Below are 16,552 nucleotides of genomic sequence, written 5' to 3'. Positions count from 1 at the left end.
CTTTAAAGTTTGCATTATTACGTTGTTACAATGTTAACATAAGAGGACAGAGTCAACAGGATGCACAACTTTGCAGCTTTGTTATACAGTTTGCTGCACAGCAGCTCATGAGAGCCCCACACAACACCTCAGTGAAACCATCCGTGCTAAGCTAGTGAGACCTAATCACACTCGGACATTTTCTGCATGAGCAGCAAGCTCATAATAAAAACAACAAGCCTGCATCAGGAGCGGGCGTTTCCAGACCTGGAGGGCGCATGTCCTGCATGTTTTTGTTTTTTTATAGGTAAACAGGTCATTAGCAGGCTCCTGCAGAACGTAGTGACAGGCTGAGGAGATAATTCAACTATCTGAAGCAGGTGTTTGGGGAGAGGACATATTTAAAACATGAAGGGCACTAACCCTGGACAACTGAAATTATGGGTGTCTTATCCACACCTTAAAAAGATCAATACCAAGAGAAACAAATTGCTTTTACCGACTCAAGACCTTTACACTTTCAAAATATAAAAATTTAGGAGACTGGCTAAAATCTGTGTGAAACAATCTTTACATTTTTGAAAGCTAAACTGTCAAATACAGATGTTACACACTGCAAGATAGAAAATCTAATTTATAAGTGAAACTGATCTTACAGTTAAAAAGTATGCACAAACTAAATATGCATGTAAAAAAAGAGGGTTCGGATGAAGGAGCGCAATTTCTTCTCCTCTAAATTAGAAAATAAGTTGACTTAATTTCTTTACACCTTGACAACTCACTTCATTAGAATGGATTAGGAAATTAATGAAATAAGGACTGTAAATCTGACGGTTCTCAATTAAGCAGCAAGTATCCAAATGACTAAAATTAAAAGCAGGACAATGAAGCTGAGGATAAATAATTGCCTGGGGAAATTGAAACGGGGAAAAGAAGTGGGAAAACCCGGCAGCTGAGGAAAAAGCTAAACGAAAACAGAGAAGGCAGTGGACGCTCGGGGCGATGCCATCTGTGGGTGGATCTGCGAAGGCTGCGTGCCACACACCTGTGTGGGACTGCCCGCGAGATAAGGCCCACAGCAGAATGGCCCCACGGCCACCTGTGGTGCCAAACAGGTGCACAGCCCAGCCAATTAAACTATTAGACAAACACAGGCCTGTGGGAGCAAATTAGCAGGCAGTGCAAACATCAGAGAGAGGGCAAAAAGTAGCGGTAAGCACTCGCAGTGAAGAACAACACTTTGTTAGCAAGAATCTGAGATCTGCAGGTGCAGTTACAACCAAAACAAATCGACTCAGTTCAAGATAAAGTGTTTTTAAAAAAAATACAGAACATATTTAACAAACAGAACCATTTGTAACTCCCAGAAATCTAAATGACACCAAATCTTTAACTAAATATATTTAGACATAGAGATGAAGTAACCACAAAGAAAGGCTGGACTTAACGTAAGCGGACACATTGCTTCCAACTGTAAGGTCAGGAGCATTATTCATGTAAGGATCGGCGGCACGGGGTTATTTAGTCAATGTGGGATTACAAGAAGAGACGAACGTGACTGAGACGATCAGAAACACAAGAAAAGGAACGCGGATGGCAAACGGAGATGCTCAGAACAACATACCAGCAGAGCACAGTTAAAATCTGAGGTAAACACCTAGAAAAATGTTTAGAATTAATGATTAATGATCACTCAGACAAAACTGAATGAAAATATTGTTTTTTTTTAAACATTTATTTTCCTGCAACTTCAGTATAGTGATGCCCATACCAGATGTTGGCCTTCACATTTTTCATGAAATGCTTCAAAAGATAAACGTCTTTTATGTTGATTGTGCAATAAACTGTATATACTGAAGTAATAAGTAATAGTCTGGGGGGGGGATTTTAAGTTTTAATAATGCTAAGTTTTTCCAATCATTTCACCTCCAGGTTTAGTTGAAATAAAAGACGGCTGACCAAATGTTGACATGAAGGAATCCAATGTGAACGCACTGCTCCAGCAACTATATGACATATAAAACTATATAAAAGGTTACACTAACATAGCGCAGTCAAATGCCGACTCTGTGCGTCGTAATCCATAACAACAAAGTGCATTCACATTAATTAGCGATAACCTTCACCTCCACGTTTCTGGAAAGTAAGTCACTTTCCCCAGGAGACAAATAAGCAGCACAAAGATAACTAAATGACCTGTGTGAGCCAACACCCACACAGACCCCCTCTGCATACGCTCCCAAGGGTCGTTCTCCGGCTGAACCTCACCATCTGCTGGATTTAACTCACTCCTAAAGACACTTACAGAGGTAAAGCATTGGTTCAAGCCACCTATTCTCAATTAAAAAAAAACAAAACAACAACAACCAAAAATAAACCTCTTGAATCTCCATATTGTGTTAAAAAAATTACTGCTTCAAGTGTTTGCATATAGCCTGTCTATCTATCTTATACTATTATGTAGGGTATTATTTTACATACACATCTAATGTAGGTTAAATTACACTAATTGAAAAAGTACTTCTAGTCACTTCAAGAAGTTAAAGAACAACTAACCCCTAAATCAACTTTTTTTGGCTAATAAACTGCATACACAGATGTCTTATAGTGGTTTTTGCGCCTCAAACCATCTATGTGGCGCCCTCCTCGTCTTTAACGAGTGTACTACATTTGAATTTTGTATCAGTATTGATATTTGCTTAAACGATATTGTGACATCACCCAGAAAAACTCACGTCAGTAGCTCTGCCGCTATGGGGTATAAAAGCGGCTCCATCATGTACATTCCTCCATAGAGATTTGGGAGTTAGCAAGTTTTGCGATCTTTCTATCAATTTCCACGTTAGTGATTTATTAGCTTAGCTTTCAGAGGTGTATTTCGCCTCTTGCCGATTTGACTGGTGAAGATAGGCAGCATTATTCTGTGGGGATGTTTTGATACAGGTGGGACTAGAGCCCTTCACAAAATAGATGCCATAAAGTAAAAATAACCTTTCCTGTAAATAGTTCCGCAACATCTCAAGACCTCAGCCACAAAGTTAAAACCTGGGCAGAAATAGGACTAATAATGACCCAAAGCATACCTACAAATTAGTTTCAAAGTGATTTAAGAACAAAATGCTTTTTTTGGGCTGGCCACCACGAAGTTTGATCTCAGTCCCATAGAAAGTTTGTATTTACAGCTGAAAGGATGATTGACAGCAAGGTAGCCAACAATAAATGGTCTTGAACGGGATAGTCCAAAGGTTCCCTTGGTTTTTTTGGGAGGAGTTTTATTTGCACAAAGCCAATTAAACAGCTGTATGTTGTCATGGCATTTTTTTTTATCCATGTTTCATTTGTACAGTCACCAAACAGATAAAACAGCATATGAACTGTAATAAATCTACCATAAAAAACCAAAACCTTCTGCACATTTTCTGAGTTTATGAAGATTACTATCACCAGATGCTCCATAAAAAAATAAGCATGCCATCAGTGGGGAGAAAGGTCCGAAACAATCCAATATGAAGGTGGAGAAAATTGGGACAAACAAAAGAGCTGCAACTCGACAGGAAGGGGAAAAAAAAAAAATCATACCTAATAGGAAAGTGCTTTCCTGAGTTAGAATGTTATTAAATGGCTTTCACAGAAATGGATAGGGTATCTACAGCTATAAGACATGTCTAATTTGCAGCAGTCTCGCTTAAGGATACCTCTTGTTCCCAATTCTTATGAGAGACAAGCTGCTGGAAGAAGGAAATGGTGTGAACATGAGTGAGAGCGGAGAGCGGATTCCAGCGAAGTAGGCGTACCATTAGATGGCTGGAGTGCAGAAACTGTGGTGTTTAAGCTAAATAAATCATACCAGGGAGCACCTCACAAAGCTTTCACTGACCACCTTTGGAGGACCGGGATAAACTGAATTTGTGGTTAGAGCAACAAATGGGGAAAAAAAAAAAAAAAAAAAAACACTCCCATGCTCCTTTGAGACTAGCAGGTTTGACCGTTTTAATTGGGGTGACCGCTGCCAGTCAAACAGGACGGGATGGAGAGGCCTGCTGCACAAAGAGTGGGGGTAATTTTATGTGCTCGACTTATTTCGTGGGTCAAACATCAGTGCACACTAAGGCATGGCAGCGGGAAAAACAAGCTATTTTACTTTTACGTGGATAACGGCCCTGTGGATTACACTGCAGTCATTTACCTGGGCCGTACTAGACCAATAACAATGTTTTCCCCAACTCACAGAAGAAAACAGAAAATCTGTTCCCAGTCGGCGTACAAGCTGCATTTTACAGCTGTGTTGGTTATTTCCAGCTTGTTTTAATTCCCCCCGAAATATTTTTTTTCTCTGATACAACAACCCCACCCAAAGAGATTTACTCAAATACTCACGGTGTCAGAGGTATTCTGATAAATCTGCATAATTTAAAGTTTCACAACGATCAACACGAGGAAAAGAACAATTAGCCCTCCGTGATGAGAGCTTCGGTTACCAACCTGACGGGGTTACTGGTGAGAGACACTCTGAGGGATTCCAGGCAATTGAACAGCTTTTCGTCCGTGATGCCAGAGCGCAGCTCATGGACGTATTCCTGGGATGAAAGTGTACACTCATGCTTGCTGTTTCGTAGCCCACCCTGTAAACAAAAAAAGCAGTTTTAGATTAGATTAACAGGCTGAACAAGAACTTTGTCACCAACGGCAATGTCAGAAAAACTGTGCTGGTATCAGTGTCTGATGCTGTAATTCTGCATAAAGGGCATTCTCGTTTACACAGAGACGCTCACGGATAATAATCATGGTGTACCTACAGTGTCTTACAAAAATATTCATATTTTATGACATTTTTGGCCCCTTTTCACTCATTATAACTACAAACGACACTGCATTTTGCTTTTATGCGAAAAACCCAAGGAGTGCATAATTGTGAAGATAAAAAAAATTATACACTGTGTTCAAATAGCAAATACATCCCTGCGTCTTCCCATCGTCTTTAATCAGTGTCACTGCTGGAGAAACGACAGCGAGTCATGGGAGACCACCGTGTCTCCCCATGTGGACGGTCTGATGCCCATGGTCGCTTTTCTTTTGAACAGTCTTTTTCCAAAAACTTAATCATGTCCTCATGTGACATAAGGACCTTCTTCCACATACTTGCTGGGTCCCCCTACAAGGCTTGAGGCAAACTTTAAATGTCAGATTTCACGGCTTTCTATCAACAGTGGGTTTCTTCTTGTCACTGTTTCATGAAGGCCCGTGAAAAACTAATGGTTGTCCAGAGCTTTGGACCTCAGCAGCTCCTCTAAAGTAACCACGGCCCTTGGTTGCTTCTCAGTTTAGGCAGACAGCCATGTCTTGGTAGGCTTGCAGCTGTGCTATATTATTTATCTTTTTTCTGTAATTGATTGACCTTTGCTCCTTGTTATTGTCAAAGCTTGGGATGTTGGGTTTTAGAACGTCGCAGCCCTGACCGGCCTGCTGTTCCTTGGTCTCCATGAAACTGTTTGCTTTCTAAAAACCCTTGAGGTCTTCACAGATTAAATGACAAGCTTGTTGACCATTTTCTAGTTAGTTACCTCCCGAAAACAACTTTTTGTATTGAATTGTATCTGAGGGTATCAGAGTAAAGGGAGCTGAACACAAACACACGCCACACTTAAAATTTGTATGTGTTACTTTACATACATCTCATAGATTACACTGGGAGCACTACAAATTAAAATATCCATGAAAGCAAACTTAATATCTAATCAATCCCATGAGGATGACTTTATAAACGGGATACGCAGGAAGTGTCTGAAACCTGTTAAAATAAATTATGGAATATGCTGAACATTTCCTCTTTTTTTTTTGTTAATCAGCCAAGACTCTAATAATGGACTCTACCACCGGTGCCAAAGACGGGCTCCGCATGCAATCTGCAGCAGCCTCCGCTTCAAGTAAACGGATTCTTGTGTTTAATCTCCACTGGGACGTGTTTCTACACTGATGCTTACACAATGAGACCAGTGGTGGCACAACACACACTTTCAATTCAAAAAGCCAAACTCACTGAGCACACGACGAAGCCTACTTTAAACTATACATTGACAAACAGATCTACTCCACCATCAGTAAGCGATTGAATCGATTGTTGGACTGACGTTACTTACAGGCACAGAAACAGGTCTCCAAATGAAAAAAAAAAAAAGCTTGGAGTGCCATTTCTTCTTTGTTTTTTTTACTTTTTTCTCCCTTCATAAACATCTCAGGAAACATATCATTACTGGATGATACTGCTACAATCCCCCAGTTTTGTGGGAGGAATTTGAGTCACGGTACCAAACAAAACTCACTGCTGAGACTCCGTCACATTATCCTGAACCAGACTCCCCGGCATAAGGAACGCGGCTGTATTCATTCTTGTATTGCTGGTTCCCCACAAAGTGAGCTGTGCTAATAGGCAGTTTGGGAGGTAATAAGCTAGCTCATTTATCTGGAGAAAAGAGAGACCCGCTGTTCTGTTGCAATGCACTGTCAACATGAATGAACCTTTTTTTTTTGTGTGCGCCCATGAAAAACCAGGGGGATTCGAACAGCAAGCCACCAATAATGTTGCTCTTTTCATCCAATCTGAGCCCGGCCTTTGACTAAATGATATAAAAAATATATAAATTTCTTTGAAAATGGTAATGTAAAATCTGATTGTTAAAACGATCAGTGCCAAAGCATGATTTATTCGCTCAAAAGAAGCTGTCGCATGCAGCTTAGCATCTTAGGCTATGTTGGTTCTCAACTAATAAGATGCAAGAAACTAATTCAGATACCAATGCAGATTTTGGGCAACAACAGAAATTTGCTGCTGCAAATAAAACAAATCCTAAGTCTGGCAGGTAAGCAGTTTTTTTTAAATATTAAAATGATTTACGTACTCACAACGCAAGTCAACAGAAAGGAAATTTAAAATTGGAGATGAGAACCTTCCAATTATGTTAATGACAAATTAAATTAAATTTGAGGCAGTGTGTTAGAATTTGTCGTAAATTTGTGTTAATATCTCAACCGGATTGAATCAAATCCATTTCTTTAATTCTTTCTCCACTCCTGAGAGAGCTTGTATTTATAAACCTAACAAAAAAAGTTAGTAAAATAACAAAACAGTTAGGTTAAAAGGCAACAGAAGAATGTAACCTGAAAAGCAAACATTTTGAAACTTTGTTTTTATTGCTGAATATGGCTGATTTGCAAGTTTTTTTCCAATTACACATTCATAGCAATGGACTGTTAAAGGCCAATGCATTTATTTACAAATACATTTATCTTCCTACTTCTCAGTAGTTCCCAGCAAACGTACCAGGATGTCCAGAAAAGCCTGAGCTCTGGTTACACCACATGATCTGACCTCTGGAAACCAAAGACATTGGCCATAAACTGCTTTTTCATGCTCTGAGCTCAAATCAATGGAATCCATTGGGATAATATCAACATTACACCACCATACTGGCAGCAGAGAAACAATCTGAGGCGCAGGAGGGGAAGCGGAGCAGCGCCAGGCTGGCCTCTAAGTAATAAAGGGTTTTCTTTGACTCTGGTTCACAAATAATGGTCAAAAAGAAAAAAACGTGCAAGACTAAATCAAGAGGAAAACTGTGAGAGTAGTTACTGATGTATGAGTTAGATGTGGAAAGGTAAAAGAATAAGGGGTATGAAGACAAAAGAAAAACAAAGGTAAAAAAAAAACTCAACAAAACAGAGGAGAACTTTGGGAATAAAGGGCAGGGCAAAGACCATCAGGGGACTTTGCAACAGCAGCAGAGGAAAGACTTGAGCCTCATCTCCTGCCGCTTATTGAATCCCCGGTTTGTCGATAACAGTATTTCCTGCCAAAGAAAATAGTGTTGGGAGCAATTACTTCAGTGAGCCTGTCAATTTCATTTTGGGGGGTTAGGGGTGCAACGCGGCTCCTTCCCTCCGCCGCTTCCACCTCTGCCCCCCCCCCCCCCTTCTCTGTACGCCGCGGGGAGTGACAGAGTCTCGCCATCTATCGAGGGAGGAACGGGGAGACAATGCCAAGTCGGCTGCACCTCAACATGTCATCTTCACCTGTAATGAGCCTGTAACAAGCTGGCATCTTCCTCAGTGCCCAGTGCTAGGCCCACTCAGGCACACTGATGGATACATTATTCAGCTTCTTTGTCAGCTTAGTGGGAAACCCCCGTAAACAATAATATGTCTCGGTCATACACACACACAGCCCATTTTATAATGTTCTGTAGTCTAGTTATTCAATTTACAACTTAAAGATCTTCCTTTAGGATTTTGTGATATGGACCTACACAAAGTAGCACATAATTGCAAAGTGGAACGAAAATACAAGGTTTGTAAATTTGTTTTAGTCGGTGCATTTGTTCAGCTCCCTTTAGCCTGAAGCTCCTAAATAAAATTATTATTATTTTTTTTTAATCAGTTACACAAAAATGTCCAGAGAATGTCAGAACTGCAAACCGCCATGGCTGTCCATCTAAACTGAAATGCTGGGCGAGGACAGCATTTATCAGAGAAGCAGCCACAAGGCCCACAGTAGCTCTGGAGAAACTACATTCACCGAGAAGATCTGCTGACAAGACAACAACTATCAATCTTTTACCCCTTAAATCTGGCTTTTATGGAAGCGTGGGAAGAAGAAAGTACACTTGCCTGTGCAAATTCTCAGTTATCTGGGTCATTGCAACAGCAAACAGGATTAAATCGGAGGCACTTTCGTCCAGTCCAGTTGCCTCAAATTTAAGCCTGTTTGCTGTTAATAAAATCAGCTATGAATGAAAAAAAACGAACAATTCAAGCTTAGAGGTTGCCACAAGCCATGTAAAGGAGATATAGCAAACAGGTGGTCTAGATGAGTGTGAAATTGCAGTCTGGTCTACATACAAAACACTGTATGTAGCATAAAACACCACAGCATGGTGCTTTCACCATCATGCTGTGGTGTTTGCTTCTCTTTTGCAGAAACAGGGCAGCTGGTCAGAGTTTATGGAAAGATAGATGGAGCTAAATACAGGGCAATCCTGGAAAAAAACCCTCTTAGAGGCCCTAAAAAATCTGTATACTAGGGTTGGGGCTCACTTTGCAACAGGACTATCACCTTAAACAGTCAGAGCTCCAATAGAAGAGATCAGATCAAAGGATATTTATGTGTTAGCATGACCAAGACAAAAACCTGAGAAATTCTGGCAAGACTTGATGCTCACAGACGCTTCTCCTCGTCCATTCTGTCTGAGCTTGAGCTTGTTCTCAAAAACTTAAGGAGAAAAAAATACTCATTGGTTTTTAGATGTGCAAAAAACCAGTAGAGAAAAGAGTTGCAGTTATAAATGCAGCTAAATGTGGTTTAACAAACGATAAGCCACAGTTTTCTAAAGTAAAGTTGAAAACCATACACTGTTTTCCTTCCACTTTAAAATCATGCTCTACTTTGTGTAGGTCTATGAAAAAAGTTCCTAATAAAACACAGTTGGCAGTTACTGCGTGATCAAATAGCAGAAAGCTACAAGAAGCATTAAGGCACTAATCTTTTAACTGCTGTGATCATTTCATTTCAAATTTAAACAAAGTCTTTAGTTCCTTAGTAAATTCTTTGTTTTGATGAACATAAACGGAAGCAGTGGAGCACTCAAAGGAAAAATGAATTGAGCCCACTGAAACATAAAACACGAAACCGCCAAAACCGAGAAAGTCAAATCAAAAAGTTTGAAACTGCTGGAGACAGATGATTATCGGTTCCATGTGTTTAATTAATGAAAATTACAAGAGCAGCCACAGCTCGATGCAAGAAGAATAAAGATAGAATCTTAGCAATTAGAGTATATCTAGCTGCATGATAGCCATGTTACAACTTAATTTCCTGTTCATTAGCGACTGATGGATAAGTTGATAGGAAAGATAGAAGAATGGATAACAGACACGAGACAGGTAGAGCGGCATGTCAAATGCCTCGCCCTTTAAAGGGTATGACAAAAGTAGTCAAAGTAATCGAATAAGGAAATAAGATTTGCAGACAATCCTGAGGAGACCAAAGTTAGAGACGTTACGCTATAAAAATGAGTATTCCTTCGTTTAACACAATCTAAGGTCTGCCGTGTGAGCGTGACAGCATTGACGGTAAAGGTCAACGGGAACACGGATCAGTTGAGATGCTGCTTGGCTGGACAATGAGTTTTGCTAAGCCCCCCTTAAAGGACAGAGTTCTGCTGCTGGCAGATAAGACATTTCATCTCGCCACCAGGCTGCGGGGCTCCCAGCACAGTGGGGGATTTCCCAGCAGACCATGTGGCAAAGCATTTCATCTCTTTCTGTCATCATCCATCTACAATTCAGTCCTTTTACTTCTTTCTTAATTTTTTTTTTTCCTTCCTTTCTGTCTCACGCTCCATCCATAGTATGGTGTTTTTAAACCTCGGATGACAGCTACAAAGAAATATGCGTTTATCTGTTCACCCCAGGGGCTTTTATTTCCTCAATTTTTTCCCATTTATTTTCTTTTCCATCTTCTGATTCTTCTGGTCAGAAAGCAGAATCAACAGCCAGCGCTATTCTTCTATGTCTCTGCCACTAGAAGTTGCAGATATCGGACAATTAGGCCTCTGACACCGGCAAGCTAAACACATCATAGCGTGTGCTTCGACAAATTCACTGCAAAGCGGCAACAAACTAAAGAGCAAACCAAAAGGAAACCAAAGGCATTACGCTGGGTATAAAAAAAGAAATCTCAGCAGTTGTCATGGCATCTCATCTGTTTCTGTGTGTCCTGATCCCAATAGTCTAGAAAGTGAGTATAAAGTGACAATGAAGACCACAAAAGACATGCTCACAATAGCTTGTTACTTGCATGCTGTATGCAGGGTTGCCAGATCTAGTGAGAGAAACAAGCGACCGGCTCTATGAAACAGACAGAGCGGACAGGTATTTCAGCCAGTCTGTTACGCAGCAGCAGTGCTAGCAGGTCTCTCAATAGCTCTTGCTGCGCAGCGCGATAACTAGGAAAAAAGGGGTTCTGTTGAAAGAATAAGAAAAAGCCAAATGAGCGACTTGATGTTCAAAAACAAGCCCATTAAAAACACGCAACCCATGACACACAAAATTTAGAAGTGACTTTAGAAAAAAAAAAAAAAAAAAGCCTAAAGTCGCTTATAATAAGCAGACTTGGCAACACTGGTTATATGAGTGTGCATGCATGTAAGGCCACGCTACTTCAACAAATAACACTGTACTAGAGATAATTGTTCAAAACAATTCACACAAGGGTGTAATAACCATGAAGGAAACATATAATTCGATACAGTTTATTTTAAAATATTTACATAATGCCAATTCACAACACATCTTCTCAAGGCACTTTACAAAGTCAGTCATATAGACAGATTGGTTCAAAAGTTTTCTACCTAACAAAAACCAGCAGATGGCATTGAGTCATTGGCTCACAGCAATTACTCCTCCTGGATGAGCTTGTGGCGACAGAGGACAGTCGCTTTGCAGCAATACCTCATATTGAGCATGCGTGTGGCGACAATGGAGAGGAAAACTCCCCTTTAACATGAAGAAACGTTCAGCAGAACCAGGTTCAGTATGAACGGCCATCTGCCACGACCGATTGGGGGTTTGAGAAGACAGAGCAGAGACACAGAGAGCACAGAAGCAATTATTCAGGAGTACCTTCTATGTGGGAGAAAGTTTGAAACTTTAGAACATAAAGAAAGGATCTTTTATTTTATTTTTCTGAGACTTTAGATACCATGTATCAATGAAAGAACAGCTGACAAGTATCACAAGAAATCGCAAGAAATGAAAAGGGCATTTGTATTCCTGTAGGCACATCAGCAGAGAGCATGTGGACAACCAAAGCAAAGGGTAAATCTTTGCCAGAGGCCCGATCACACATTTTTATTACAGCTTTGCTTATTGGCATTGTTTTCAGAAACCAGATGACTATATCTAAGGTGCAAAAGCATTTTTGTTCAAAGAAGTTGTGTTAAAAGGTAGTAACCATGGCTAATCCTGTATTATTAGCTAGTCTGAAGCAGAAAAGACCTGAAACAGCAACATCAATAAACATCAAGACGGGTCAACCTTAAATGCTTCCTATACTCAAGAAATGGTTTGATGTGTCAAAGTCTTTTCGCCGGGTTTTTCATGACACGCATGATCGAAGGTTGTATGAGAGGCAGCGCAGCTACACACACCATGTTACATCCTAATGTGAGTTGCTCTGCATATTTAATTGGATGAATGTATTACTCAATTTGCATCTGGCTAAACAAAAATCGACAACATTGCCTGAAAATCTCAAATCATTGCTTCCATACATTTAAAATTTCTCTCTTGGCATCTGCAATTAAAAAAAAAAACAGTGGCTGACCTGTAGTTGATATACTGTTTTCAAATTTTATAATGTTTTTAATCTTTTCCTCTCTAGCTTCAACCAAGTTCAAACCTTGGACAGTAAACATCTCTGTCCCACTGACATTTTACCAAAATGTGGACATGGTGAGATTAAAGCACCGGACACTGTATGAAAAAATAAAGAAGGAAAAAAACTCCTGGGACTTCAATTGCCACCGAGGGTTGACATCCGGTGTCATCATCGGTACATTGGATAGAGGGAAAACATTTTTTACAGAAGTAGCCATGACTCCCCCTGATCCCAACTGCGGGGGTCAAAATAAAGTCATCAGAAATGCATTATTCAGACCAAGGGGAAGTGCCGGATGCAACAGATGTCTGCTGATGAGAATTAAGAAATATGCAACTCTTGATTAATGCAATGCACATATTTGACAGCTGGTTCAATAATACTGACACATAGATCTTCCCATGTAGTTTTGTTTCTATTTCAGTTCTCCCCGCTAAACTTCATGCTCTCTAATCGTCCGTGCTTTGATGGTTAATTTGCTAAACAAGTCTGAGTTGGATGATTGTTAATAAACATGGCCTTTGATTTAAGTTCACACTTGCATGCACCGTGCAGCCTAACCTCCGAAATGCTGCAAATCTCCTAAAACTACTTTTCAACAAGTCGTGCTGTTTATGTATCTGTATGTTAAGCAAGAATGCACAGTGTGTACTCACCACTGTTCAGTTTGCCAAGTTTAACAAATCTGCTCATGGCCATGGAAATGGATCTGGTTTGGGTATTTCAACGTGATCTCTTAAACCTTAATGTCTGAAACCACTCGGGTCACAACCTTAGCCTCGCTCTATTGATTCCCTTAAGCTTTGCTGTAGCAATATGTGCATCCCGAACCAAAAAAAAAAAAAAAAAAACCCAAAGACAATGAACAATAAAACGCTGCTACATGTACAGTGCGTGTCAACGCAAGGTTTCAAAATGCACCCAGTTCTTACTTTATGTGTTTTCCTGGAAACCCCGGTTCATTATCCTAATACGCTTTAAAATTAAAGCCCCCAACAGCGCGCTTCATTAATGCCCGACAAGTGGGAATACCGTAAAAGCTTCAGTCAAAAGTTTTTCAGCATTCTGTGTGTCTGTCTGTGTGTGCATGCACGTAAGTGTGCATGTCCACATTTATTAGAATGGTTCTGAGCACTGGTGTTGGTGTGTGTACACACACACACACACACACACACACACACACACACACACACACATTTTTCTAAGGTTCTGTTTGTATGTGGTGCAGAATATTCCCTGAAGCGCCTCTCCCTGTGCTTTGCAGGACTCATGTATGCACTGAATTTCAATGACACTTCTATAAAGATAGGAGCAGATGTCAGCAGGCTTACAGAAAGGCAGGTAGAAGAGAGTGAGAAAAAGTTGAGTTGGTAAACTGACTACAAACCAGCTACAGAACCCAGTCTTAAGTTATGCATGCATTTGCATGAATCTAATAGGAGAAACAGTTACATTTCTGCTGTCTATACAACAGAAAAGAAAGGAGCATAGTACATTTTAAATGTTTTTGGTGAGATCTCAACTTAACGTCCTAGAAACAAGACCTTGCAGCGACACTTATTTCTACAAAGCCCAAGTACAATAAGAACTCCCAAAACCTTATATAAGGTATAAATAGAAAGTATTCAGCACATAAGTCAGGGTAGGATACTGAATTAATTTGAATACTATTAAAAAAAGTCAATTTATTTCAGTAAACACATTATTTTGATTATCAAATAACCTATTTGTGTTAATGGAAACATGACATAAGATTAGAATATTAAGTCAGACCAATAAAAAAACATTTTTAATACAAATATGTAGGCTTAATAAATAGTATGTTTAAGACCTGCCTAAAGGTTATTCTAAAAAGCCTTTTTTATCTGAATAAAGAGCCTCATCGGAACACATATTCTAATTTACTGAACATGTCTGCAGCTACATTTGCAGAGTTTGATAAAGTGGCAAACAATGATTGGGGGGAAAAAAACGAATGTTATGATGAGGCTTCTTGACACATTTCTCTCTCTCTCCTTTATATACTCCCAGTGATGCGACAGAAGACGTGAGCTGTTAGGAAGTTAAAATCACACAGGATCCAATTTAGGTTTTCACAGAGGTGTGCCGCTTTGATTGCATTGTAAAGGCCTAATGAACTATGCTCTCTCTTTTCTTGGTTTTCCAGCTCGGCTTGAGTTACAAAGCCAAAAACTGCAACAACAGACTAAAAGTTTTGGGAACAACAAAGACAAAGGGTGAAGACAGATAAAAAAAAAAAAAAAAGCTTCACCGATTGTGGTTTTTAAATCTTTCCTAAGAATTATGCAACTTTCTCCTTCAGTAATGTTTTCCAGAAGGAACAAATCCTCATAAATCATACACAAAACAAACACCGTGAGAGCAAAGGTTCCAGGTTAGCTCTAGTTTTTTTTTTTTTTACATCAGGAGATAGTTATTGATCTAAACAGCAGACCTGTATCTAACAGTATAAAACACATTTTACATATTTGTAGTTACATGTGCAAAAAAAAAAAAATGTAAGAAGACCATGATCAGAATAAAGTAGTTAAGAAGTTGACTCTTTAATGCCTGGATTTCTTGATACTGCTATTATTCACACGGGGATTCGGGGATTTTGAAACTGAATTGATGTCTACATATGCCACCGTGGCTATATTGAGAGCAGTACAGGCTTAGGGTTAAAGCACATTTAAAGCATCTCACCATGTTAACCACACAGAAATAAAAGCTAACAGCATTAAAAAAGACCTAGAAATGACAGAAAATTGAGATTACCAGAAAGCAAAACACACAGATGAGGGAGTGTGTGAATAAGGCTTTACATACACAGGTGGAAGGACAACTGTAATATACGGGCATGAAAACACCCTGTTGCATGAAAGAAGTCACACAAGTTACAGAAACACATTTAAGACAAATTGCTTGCCACAGTTTTTACACAAACAGTCATTGGTTGATTGATTGTCCTTTCAATCAGGTAGACATAAAGTGAGCCTGCCTCTGTTTCCAAACAGCACACTCAAGTGGGTCTGACTGGTCAGAATAATCCTGTTGAACCGATGATGTAAACATTTTTTTTTTTCTTCACTAAAGCATCGAAGAGTTTCTGACGCAATAACTGCAAGCTCCAAGGAAAGCAACAATTTTAACCCAGCACTCAAATTGCTTAAATCAAAGTGCTTCAGCATTTCAGGATTGGGCTTATCAAAAGAAAAACAGCACACTAAAATTCACTGTTCTCTCTTTTTTTTCCCGTACAATCAATTCTTGACAAAAAACATCTGTAAAATCAGCTGCTTTCTATTTTAGAAACAGAACAAACGAATAGCCAACGGTCTTGATCATTCTTTTTTTTTTTTGATACAGCTGCTTTTACAGAACCCAACAACACCATGATTGTTTATCACTGGCTCGTCACTTTTTTTGCCCTCAAACAACAAGAAAAGGCGCATTTCTTCTTCTGTCTGTTCCATTCTCTGACACTGACAGCTCTCTCCATTTGTCGCCTAACTCCACAAGGTCAGAACAATATATCACCCACATAATGCAGGTGACATATCTAAAATCTACGACTTAGACATGGATGGGAGAGTATGCAACACTGCAGGCCAGTTTTAGCTTTGGTTGGACTCGGTGTGCCACCATATGAGGTGAACAGACCGTAGCTGGTCTGGCCTCACCGCAATGTTTCTGACATTCTAGTATTTGTACAAGCCTCTACATTGACCCAAGGCTTGTGTTGCTGTGGTTGTGACTATAGAGCATGTAGGAAACAAATGAAAACTAGAAATGCACCAATTTCCTGGCAAATTTCAGGTTATTTACACTGTTAAAACAAATTAAAGGAACCCCTTTTAATCAGAGTATAATATCAAGTCAGTTAAACTTCTGGAATATTAATCAGGTCAGTACAGCAGTAGAGGGAGTTGTTAATGAGTCTCAACAGGGGCACTAAAGGGTCAACAATCAAAAAACAGGAATGGTGTTTCGGGTGAAGGCCACAGAAATCTTTTCCATCATTTTATTTTTTTATGACTGCTTTCAATGGTTTTGCATTTGACCTGGGCCTTTGCAACCACTAGTAGTATGAGATGATTCCTAGACCCTACTGAGGTTGTAACCCATTGCAAGGCCCTTCGC

At 39.7% G+C, this 16,552-nt stretch overlaps 1 protein-coding gene across 7 annotated transcripts in view; it reads right to left on the bottom strand.

The window, feature by feature from the left end:
* Positions 1-16,552, bottom strand: part of diaph2 (diaphanous-related formin 2) — a 510,558-nt gene that overhangs the window by 360,647 nt on the left and 133,359 nt on the right. For all 7 annotated transcript variants that reach the window (XM_036127356.1, XM_036127360.1, XM_036127361.1 and 4 more), the window contains one exon: positions 4,462-4,601. In XM_036127356.1, the coding sequence (XP_035983249.1) occupies positions 4,462-4,601 (140 nt within the window). The remainder of the gene's footprint in view (positions 1-4,461; positions 4,602-16,552) is intronic.

This window comes from Fundulus heteroclitus, chromosome 23, assembly GCF_011125445.2.
Source record: "Fundulus heteroclitus isolate FHET01 chromosome 23, MU-UCD_Fhet_4.1, whole genome shotgun sequence".
NCBI classification, from domain to species: Eukaryota; Metazoa; Chordata; class Actinopteri; order Cyprinodontiformes; family Fundulidae; genus Fundulus; species Fundulus heteroclitus.
The sequence above is the reverse complement of the archived record's forward strand: the minus strand, read 5'-3'. Positions and strand labels throughout refer to the sequence as shown.